This window comes from Argiope bruennichi, chromosome 3 (genome assembly GCF_947563725.1).
Source record: "Argiope bruennichi chromosome 3, qqArgBrue1.1, whole genome shotgun sequence".
NCBI lineage: Eukaryota > Metazoa > Arthropoda > Arachnida > Araneae > Araneidae > Argiope > Argiope bruennichi.
In genome coordinates, this window is record NC_079153.1 from 50,227,684 (window position 1) to 50,239,307 (window position 11,624).

The following is an 11,624-nucleotide window of genomic DNA, read 5'->3' on the forward strand; positions in this document are numbered from 1 at the left end:
GGGATAAAAAATGCAAAAGATTAAGTCAGAAAAAAAGGAATCTACCTTTGTCCACCAGTATGTAAAAAGGAATTTTATTTTTAAATAAAGATTAATAATTTCCTCGATGACGTTAGTTCAAGTGTTGAAGTGAATATAAATTATTCTATTGCGATTATGTGAATACGAATTTTCCTGTTACGATTAAATAATCAGAAAGAATATCAGGCTGAATCACTTGTTCAATAAAAACATTGATAAAAATAAAGATAAAAAATACGAAGAATAAAATTGTCACTTCAGTTTTAAAATGGGCATACTTATGATTTGTAATAATCTTTACATTAAAAAAGTTATCTTCACTCAGAAATCTAAATTTTCATGCTTTTTAATCATTATTATCATAACTTTTATAGGTTTTTGTTTGGGATAAAAAATGCAAAAGATTAAGTCAGAAAAAAAGGAATCTACCTTTGTCTACCAGTATGTAAAAAGGATTTTTTTTTTAAATAAAGATTAATAATTTCCGCGATGACGTTAGTTCAAGTGTTGAAGTGAATATAAATTATTCTATTGCGATTATGTGAATAAGAATTTTCCTGTTACGATTAAATAATCAGAAAGAATATCAGGCTGAATCACTTGTTCAATAAAAACATTGATAAAAATAAAAATAAAAAATACGAAGAATAAAATTGTCGCTTCAGTTTTAAAATGGGTATACTTATGATTTGTAATAATCTTTACATTAAAAAAGTTATCTTCACTCAGAAATCTAAATTTTCATGCTTTTTAATTATTATTATCATGACTTTTATTTGTAGGTTTTTATTTGAGATAAAAGATGTAAAAGTATGCCTCTGGTGAAATGTAATATTATTAAGTGGCTAAGATATATTTATCAAAATGTTTAAATTCAACATATGTAAAATAATATTTCATACTTTTGAGGGATAAACGAATATGTACCAATATCCTTTGGAAATTTAGCGTGCTTTTGTTTACAATAAATGCAAAAAATTTGTTGACAATATGCAATAGTTGCAAAGACAGAATTGTGATAATTTTCTTGATAAGTTACTTTTTATACACTGGCATATTTTCTGCTAATTGCGATATATGTGATATCGCATGATATATGATATATCAGAATGATTAAAATTATTCTGATGACTGATCTTCGAATCTACATCTGCCATATTTAGAAGGCTGCTATTTTTTACTAGTATATGCTCATAGAAAAGATTTTGAAATTTTTTAATAAAAATTAATTGAAATTTTTACATATTTTCTTCTTTAAAATATTCCAGAATATACTATCACACAAAAACAATTTTTAAATTTCTCTCGGATTTAAAAAGTTATTCTTTTAGTGACAGAAATTCATTTTCGTACAGCATTTTATTTTTATTTAAATGAATTTCTCTAAAAATTTTTATGCTTATTTTATGACAATAATTTCTTTGTTTCTGTTATTTCATTTGTACAAACGCAAATTGCGGTGATATTCGATACATTTATTGATTGCACGTTATATTTGTGATATGTAAAAATTACGGTTTTAAAATAACAGCTCTTCAATAAAAAACAAATCATTCAAACGAATTCCGAATTTTTGTTATTTTAATTCCATAAAAAATACGTCCATCGTGAGATTTTGGAAGGAAATTAATAATTAATTCTTTACACTATTTCTGTTTCCATTTAAATGCCTGTTTTCATGAGTGCAATCAAAAGTTGCAATCAAATTCAATTCACACTCATTTCTTCAAAGAAAAATTTAAAAATTTTGTTGCACACTGATTTCCGTTTAAAAATTCTTTACGAATTTTGTGATGATATCTTAAGAAATAATTTGATACTAATATACATGAGAGGTTGAAAAAGTTTTTCTTATAAAATTTGCAAAGAGGGAAAAAAGAAAAATTGATAATTACTGTAAAAGAATTATTAAAAGGAAGTCTTTGTATGAAAAAAAGAGAAAAAATTGACTTTTTCTTTTTAATTTATATCGTTTTTCTTGTAAAGTGCATTCACTTGACTTTTGTGAGAAAAGTCCCCTCTATTCTTCTTTAGATCTAAATTAATTCATTTGTAAATTCACGTTATGTTAAGTCACAATCAATAATGAAAATACGTATTATAAATTTATGAAATCAAATCTATCAAATCATAATTTGAAATATGCCCTTCAAGAAAGATTGAAAATATAAGAAAAAAATAAAATTCCAAATTAAAATCGAATTTCTGTAGACTTTAAAATATTATTTGTCTGTTTTAATGATTAATTCAAACAGTGTAAAATCAGGAGTGATAAAAGCTGATCGTTAAATGAAATTTTACATACGAGTAACGTATATGAAAGTCTTTGAATATCGTATAGGAATTACATCATATATGAAAGTTTTTTGTGTTAATTAAGAATTTCTTTATTAAGTATACCTTTTTCTTACTATATTCTACTGTATACTGTTCTGATTTTGAGATTTTTTTCATTAAATCCCTTTTGTTTTGATTTTAGAATTCTTTGCCTTAGTTACGATACTTTTTTTTCCAAATCTCTCATTTTCTTCCACGATACTTTATGTTAGTTGGTTCGTTGGGACTGTTTATTATATTTAATTTCCGTTAAATCATGTGGATATAACTTCATGCCCTTCATTCCGCAATATTGTCAAACTTTAAAATTGTCTTATTTTAATTATATATATTCTGTTTATTGTATACACGAACCTTTCTACTGGATATTAGTTACATGGTATCATAGTTGGTATCATAGTCAACATGGTATCATGGTATCATAGTCAACATGGTATCATGGTATCATAGTCAGCATGGTATCATGGTATCATAGTCAACATGGTATCATGGTATCATAGTCAACATGGTATCATGGTATCATAGTCAACATGGTATCATGGTATCATAGTCAACATGGTATCATGGTATCATAGTCAACATGGTATCATATCATCATGGTATCATAAAACCGCGAATGTGCGTTTTATCTATTTTCTAAATTTCTAGGATTGTAACATTATACATTTTGTAAACTAGACAGATATTAAACAGAATCCTTCTTTTTTAGCATTCAACAATAAAAGAAAATCAGGCGATGATATAATTCATAAAACAATGAAAATAGTTTGAATTTCAGGGCAATAATATAATATATTGCTGTAAATTGATCGAAATCTTTTTTTAAATTTAAAAAAATGACAAAATTTAGAAAAATATACGCACAACAATTAAATTGATATCATTAAAAAACGATTTCTTGAATTTTGAAACGATAAAAACATTTTCGTGCCGTTATATTTTCAGAAATTATTGCAGAAAAAATCCCGAAATTCAGGTTATTTATAATTAATTGAAATTCTAATTAAAACTTCAAAAGAAGATGGTTCGAGATGCACATTCCCATCTTCCAAAGTATATTTGGTAATATTGGTAATTTGGTATATATTTGGTAAATTTGGTAACTGCAGGACAACAGTTAAGTACCAATAATAAAGTACCAACACAGAACATCTGTTCGTCTTTATATTAGCAGAAATGAGATTTCTTTGCTAACTATTCCATTTTCTTACTAGATCCTAGAGTTTTTGTATAAGTAATAAAATTTATTTTTTATTTACTTCAGTTTTAAAAGTTGGCCTTTATGTATTTGTATACTATCTCTGAACAATATCGTGGTATGCGGGATGCAATATACATGAGGATAAAAATCGTTAAAAACATTTTGACTGACAGCCCGATGGTGCTAGAATATAAAATTTGGCACGTAATTACTTTTTCACTAGTAGGTGACCAAAAAGAAAGAAGTTTTTCAAAATTTTATTTGAGAATTGATGAAAATTTTAATTTTTTTTCTTTAATAATTTGGAGCATATTAATGTTTAAAAACTATCTTTAAATTAATTTACCACTAAAAAATACGCTTTTTAAGGATGACAATTCTATTTTTGCTCAATTTCTACACTAAATTTAAGGATTAAAAAAATATTCTATTTTAGAACAATGCCTTTAATTATTTTAATAACTGAATGTATACTCACACGTGTCGCAACAATATTAATATATTATTTGTATTATGTTATCATTTATATGTTATTAACAATACATTTTTAAAATAGAATAAAAACACTCGAATTAAACCTGAAAGATTATTAAACACAATTTGTCGAACTGCAAATTCCAATATGCCCTATGCCCTCCACCTTCATTAGTAGATAAAGATTATTTTTGAAAAAGACCGTATTTTATTATTATGATTATTTTTCTTTATTTTTTCGGCTTCAAATTATCAATGGAACACGTAATTTTTTAAAAGTACATTTTAACATTTGTATGAAATTTCGATTTTTAATAGAGTAAGATATCAGATTTTTTTTACAGCATTTACTTTTGTTAAAATTTTATTTCTTTTATTTACGATTAATATTAAAAATTCATTATAACCAGAAAAATATTATACGATATTTTTACGATATAACTAGATACATTCTGAATAAATATTCTGAATACAGCGCATTAAATGCTATTATTGTAGCAATATTATACAACTTTTTGTGCTATTAATAGAAATTGATATTAGCTGCATTCAAAATTTGGATTGTTGCTAAAACAAAATCAAGAAATATTAATACTTTTATTTGACATCGATCTCCTGTTTTCAAACAATTCTTATAAATGTTTGAATGAAGTGAAAAAAACTAATTTAACTCATTTAATAACATCGTTCATCGTCATAATTTAATAATATATCATTTAACATTTCTTGTAGAAATATTCTTAACAGCGATTCAAGGAAAAAAAATGGATTGCTCGATTCGTTGTTATATTTCAAATTTACATGGTCGATAGAAAAAATATAATTCATAATTAACGAAGATACTAAAAAAAATATCATTTATGCCAAGAATTACACTTTATTAGCAACAGCAATCAACGATAAAAAAAAATACTCTGATCACGTTGATTTCGCACGTTATTTTTTCGTCCTTTTGTTATTAAAATTAAGTTTCGTTTCTAAAAGTCATTAAGAAAAATATTCACATGATATCAAAGCAATTTATCTGAACTATTTTATTGAAAGCTATTTAGTAGGAAAATTACCTGTCAAAAATGTCAATTACGATATCACTTATAAAATCAGGAAAGTATTAGATTTCGAGAAGATTCTCGGGTGTTGTTTTGGAATTCCTTACTGAGATCTTTTGACAAGTTTGATTGGCAAACTGCAGGTCTTGAAAAGTTTTAATCTATGCAGTTTCTTTGTCATTAGATGAATGTTTTCAAAGGAGTGCTTTCCTGTTGTAAAGTGGAGGTTAAAAAAGAAAAATAGAGAGTGGTTTTTGAAAAGAACAAAGGAAGCTTTTTAGGCATGAAGCGGATGTGAATCTATTTTTTTGTTACAAAATGGCAACGTTTTACTATTACTCAGTTTTTTTGACTCAGCTAATCATTACATGCTGAGCAGAAGTAAGATAATTGGTACAGATTTGCGGAAATTCCAAGTACTTCACTCACAAAATTTTACTACTCTTTAGTTCTTTTGAAAATAAAAAAATTATTAAATGTTGAAAGGATAAAAAACTATTTGTACTAATTTGTGGAAAATCCATTTACTTAACTTAAAAAATCACTGTAAATATTAATTTTATTTAAAATTTTTAAGACATGTGAACCTGTAACCAATGGGCCACTTCCATTCAGAAGAACAGCAATAATTATATGCATAAAGACGGTAATGCTTTGAATTTTATTTGATACATTGCTCAGTATTCTTGTCCATTTCCATTAATTCTGAAGGGAAAAAAATATTTCTATGCATTTTCTTAGACTTACTGTGATGTTTAAAGGCTTAGAAGAAATTTAAATTATCTTGATAATTAGATCCAATTTTATGGAACCTTGAAATGTCAAACATTTTCCGAAATACAAAAACTCGAATAAAAACTTTCCTTTTGCATATGTTATAAGCTATGCTTTTGTACCCATTCTTGTTCACGTCGTATAGGTTCACGGTAATATATTTTTAGAATCCGTTGCGCATTTTGCAGAAAGAAAAAGGAGATGATGTCACAATATAGCTTTAATTTAAGAAAAATAGATGTTAAGGTATCCGACAAGGTTCAGGCGCAGCATAGCCAAATGTAAACATATGTAAAAACAAACAAATGTAAAAAGCCACACACACATACACAAGTACACACACAACAAACCAAATAGGTTCGGAGGAGATGATTTTTCAAAAAAAAAAAAAAAATTAATGTTTATATGATGTTTTTTATTAATATAAGGATAAAATGATGAATAAAAGTGAAATTATTTAAATATAAATGTAGCTTTTGAAGAAAAAGCATATTTTGATGTAAATTTTAGCAATTATTTACAAAAACTAGAATTGTTCTAGAGAAAAATAAATTACAGTTTTTCATTTTTCTTTTACTCGAGTAACATATCTTAGAGTGTACTAACTGTTATCTAAGAATTATATTCAAAAATAAAATTTCTTTGTGTAATATATGAAATTATCTATGAAATTTTTGGAATTTTTTTTCAACAATATTTACATTAAACAATCATAAATCCACTTCTAGAGTTTTCAACATCAAATCCATAGTTCATTACATTCTGCATAACACAACGAGTACCAATTATAAATTTCATTAAGATATCTTGATTAGTTTCTGAGATATGGCGATACTCATAGCGTAGAATTATGAAAAAATTCGTTCTTCAGAAAATGCATTTACAGTTTGCTATAACTAATTGACTCTTCAAATTCATATTTTCCTCCTAATCGGATATCTTAAATGAAAGCATTAATTTATAAGACATTCCGTACGTATAGATTAGCAATTTTTCATGAATTCATAGCCAATGAATGTTAAATTTCATCGTATTGTTTGTTTCGTTTTGGAATTAATCATTTCCATCTGCACATTCTTAATTCAATCATTTGGAAATCAAAATCTAAAATATATGTTTAAAAATTATCTTTTGAAATGAAATATTCTTTGAATACCTTGTTATAAGTTTTTTGATATAAAAATAGACTATAAAAAAAGCATTCTTCCGGTTTTTGATATTTGAAACATACCTCCCTAATTTGATTCCATAAAATCGTAAACAATGAAACCATGAAATTGTAAACAAAATCGTAATATAGTGTATATGTTACCATGAATGTACGAAACTAGAGAATGTCAACACTCACCGGGGAATGTCAACATATACCAAATATCTCGTGAAAGACCGAATATTTTATTATATTCTTATATATTCGGACTATCACCGGTGCATGTCGACAATCACTGGCATGCTCTGGTGGAGGTGGAAACTAGACGCCGAGGTCCACGAAGAGGCGACACCACTGTTCGAATACAAGTTCCTGATGTCGACCGTGGTCGTACAGATGACCGAAATGTGTTGGTGGTTGTTGTTGGAATAGAGGACTTCGACTTTTATAAATTAACAAACAAAAATGGTATTCTCAAGCAGCTCTATTCCCGTAATCAGTTTGTAATTTGCAAAGAAAAGTTACTTTCCATAGATGAGATTTCTTCTCAAGAAATGTCGCTGAGAGAAGCCGCTGCAGCTAATTTGAGAAGTATAGGGCAAGGCTATACACGCTGTCACTGCAAAAATAAATGTTTCACTACTAAATGGAATTGCAAAAGCAAGGGATTCTTGTGCAATTCAAAGTGCCACTACAGCTTAAATTGTTGTAACAAATGAGATAGTATAACATCAATCACATAATTAAGTTTAATGCTATAGCGTTAAGTTTAATAGTTTAATTACTATAATTTTATTAGCTTTAAATTTAATAGTTTAATTGCTATTATTTTATTTACTTTAATTTAATAGTTTAATTACTATAGTCTTTTAAGTTTAATTACTGTAGCTTTCTCCTATTTTGACATAAATGATTCATAATATGTTTTGATAATAAAGTATGATTTAAAAACGTAACAAATTTTTTTTTGTATGTCGACAATCACCATCCGTGCATGGTGATTGTCGACATACACCGGTATATAAGAATATAATAAAATATTCGGTCTTTCACAGAAGTATTTGGTATAATGTTTCGGATATGTGTCGACATTCTCCAGATTTCGGTCTTTCACAGTAACATATACAATTATTACGGGGTTTTTTTAGCTTTATTTTGACACATTCTTCTTCCGCTCTTTTTTTTTTAAGGGATATTTTTTTTTCTGACAACATTTTTTCCCTTTACTTTAACACTTTACCCTCAAAAGGAAACTTTATTGCCCTAAAAAAAGGTTTTGATAGCTTCTAACACGCTTTTATTCTGGAATAATATTAGTTACTAAGGTCCCTATCTTTACCTTTTTAAGGTCGGATACCTATAGAAATAGTTCTATTGCTTATGATCTCTTATATATTTGTCAAAATATTTTACGTGAGAAAAATAGTTTATTATTTTGAAGACAACTGTTATTAATCCTTACTTTAAAACATTTTCAATCAAAAGGACAATTTATTTTCATTAAAACAGTTTTTTCATTAATTCAGACTTTACTTTAACAAGAATATTTGCCTTATAGAATTGCACATGTACCGAAAGAATTCAGACTTTACTTTAACAAGAATATTTGCCTTATAGAATTAAAAAGAAATATAACGTTATGTTCAGGAAAGAATTTAGCACAATCATTTCACAAAATGATAAAAGGGAACTTCGAATAATACAAATGATTGCCATCTAAACAAAGTCAAATAAAATAAAATATTTTTTAAATCTAAAATTTGTTTGTGATTATTCGCGCGATAGTTATCAAAACGCATACAATAATGAATTGAATTCTTAATTTTTTTCCCTTGACAATATAGCTCGTATGTATGCAAAAACTGGAGATTATAATCATAATATACATGTACCGAATCAATCTCAGTACTTTCTTTTCTTCACAAAGATACCGAATTATTAGCAAAACATTCTGCATCTGCATCTAAATTTTTAAGGGAAGAAAGATCTTTTTACTAACTAAAAACAATTTTTAAAAATGTCCACCTCATAAAATAAGAGGGTTTTTGTTTAAGTCTGTAAAGGTATAAGAAGAAAAGAAATCCCGGAAGTTCATAAATTAACGTTTAGTAATGTTAATAAGTTAAATTAGTACAATAAAAATATATTATCAGTAAAATGCAGTGGTTCATTTAATTTTCACAAAATATGCTGTTTTCAAATTTAGGTATTATTATATGAAATTTTTTCAATGCATAGTTTTGAAATCTTATAATACTTATAAGCACTAAATATCTATTAAATCAATTTTTAACTATGAACAGCAATATATTTTACGGCATTCTTTACAATGAAATATATCGTGTACTTTTAAAAATACATGATATTCAATATTTTTTTTAATTTGCATTTTGTATTAAAACTAAATCTCCACTGTAATTATTTAGCATTTACTCAGGCATTTTACTAATTTTGAAGTGATTTCATGCCGAACTCTTTTTCTGAATTATTCATTTATAATGATAAATTTGCAGATTATTGCATGGCAACGTATTTTCGGTTTGCTTTAAAAAATGCTGTGAAATGTTGCAAAAAGATATAGCTAAATATTTCAAAAAATGTTATAACAGCTTAACTAACACATAAATAACGATTTTTACATAAGATATTTATCAAAATGGCGTCAGCGAACTCAAATGTTATATATATATATATATATATATATATATATATATATATATATATATATATATATATATATATATATATATATATATATATATATATATATATATATATATATATATATATATATATATACTTGTTGCCCGCTAAATCCGTCAGGACCAAACCTCCTCCTGCTGGTGTGGAGAGGGGGGGTGCCAGTTCAGGTATCATCCTCGTCATTTGACCGCGGTTCAAAATTACGAAGTCCGTCCCAAAATAGTCCTATTTATGCTTTAAAACGAGACTTTAATATAACTAAACTAAAAAAAAAATTATTTTCATGAATTCAAACCTGTCATTACTATTCAGTGTCAATTTTGAAGTTATATAAAAGACAAAGTGCTTGTAACGTCTGTTGAAGATATTGATACAATCAAAAGTTAGGATCACCAAACCTGTGTCTAACTACGAGTATATCAAAGCCAAATGTTTGATATATTTAGTGAGAATTGGAATTCCCCCTTCATATCCTTCAAGCTACCAAGGGTGCTCACATTTAAATTTACAGATTTAAGTGGTTTTATTAAATAACTTTATAAACATCTTCACTGTATATATCAAAGCAATCATATTTCTAAATTATAATAATTTGTTTACAATATTTTTTTGTAATCAGTGAAGAATTTTGTAATCGCTCTGTATTCTTTGCAAATAAAAAACATAATCACGTTTTTCATATGTTTTGATTTTTAATGACATTTTCGGGACTTCATTTCCTATGATAGCCATTGCATATTCATTTTATATTATTTTCATGCAATTCCTTTCCTGATCATAATTTTTATTCAAAAATATTTTTTAAGTTTAATGCACTTACAAAAACTTTAAATTTTTAACTTTAAATGTTTTTAAATTATTCTCTATATTTTAATCTTTAATATATTTTATAATTTATATTAATTATAAGTGGTATGGGACTATGAGCCAAATTTTCGCACAAATTCACTCCAGGTGTATTTCGAATTAGTATTTAATTAAGATTTATCGATTGACTGATAATTAAATTCTAAAACTATCAAGGTACTGTATTATCATTGAGAGCTCATAACCATATATAATTTCAAATTCTAGTGCATGGTAAATGTGCGAAAATTAAATTAGAGTTTTCATATTTACGAACATAAAACAAGGCATTTAGAAAAAAGATTGCAACTTACAACTAAAGGCCCAATGCTTTAGATTTCGAAGGCCAGAAATGAGATGCAAGCTCTGTTTCCTGCATTCAGGGGAAAGCTTTATTTTCTCTGAAGATTGCAAAAGCTTGGGCATCAAAGTTTTGATCAAAGAATTCACAGCTCCTTTCAGGTTTTTGTCTAACTCCTTCCATGCTTCTAATACGTCTTCATCAGTTCGGTTTTCAGGTATATTGGGAAGATTCCAAAAGTTTGCTTTGGATTCATTAACACAGAACATTAAAAGTATAGGACACACAAGGAAAAATATTCCTAATTTCTTCATATTTTGCTATGAAATTTTTCTAAGTCTAACAGCTGCTAAATCAATAACTGATATTTGCCTTTGCCCACTAAAGTGTCAAATAAAGTTCTGAGTTATATTTAGATCTCTTCATATCATGTATGGAAAAGGAAAAAAGAGCGGGGGGGGCAAGAAAAGAAAGAAAAAAGGAATCAACAACGACTAAGAATAAATTGCTATTCATGAGATAAGTAATTGCATCATCATATTGCTCGAATTAATGATGCTATTAAATGCAAAAATTGTGACCAAAACAGCGCGTCTCATCAATAAATGTATGGGTCTCAAAGCATATTTCCGGATAATGATGGAAATCAAGTGACCTTAGTACAAAGCAATTTATGGTAAAAAATAAAATAAAATTGCACCCAGGAAATGATACCATTAAGCGGATTAGTGAGGAAAGATCGTAATTCAGATAGCCTTTGAAATAACT

At 26.8% G+C, this 11,624-nt stretch overlaps 1 protein-coding gene across 1 annotated transcript in view; it reads right to left on the bottom strand.

The window, feature by feature from the left end:
• The window catches only part of LOC129963823 (nose resistant to fluoxetine protein 6-like), a 46,330-nt gene extending 35,046 nt beyond the window's left edge, over nucleotides 1-11,284 (bottom strand). Inside the window, exon 1 of the mRNA XM_056078392.1 lies at nucleotides 10,870-11,284. Within this exon, the coding sequence (XP_055934367.1) occupies nucleotides 10,870-11,170 (301 nt within the window). The 5' untranslated portion in view covers nucleotides 11,171-11,284. The remainder of the gene's footprint in view (nucleotides 1-10,869) is intronic.
• Nucleotides 11,285-11,624: the final 340 nt, after the last annotated feature.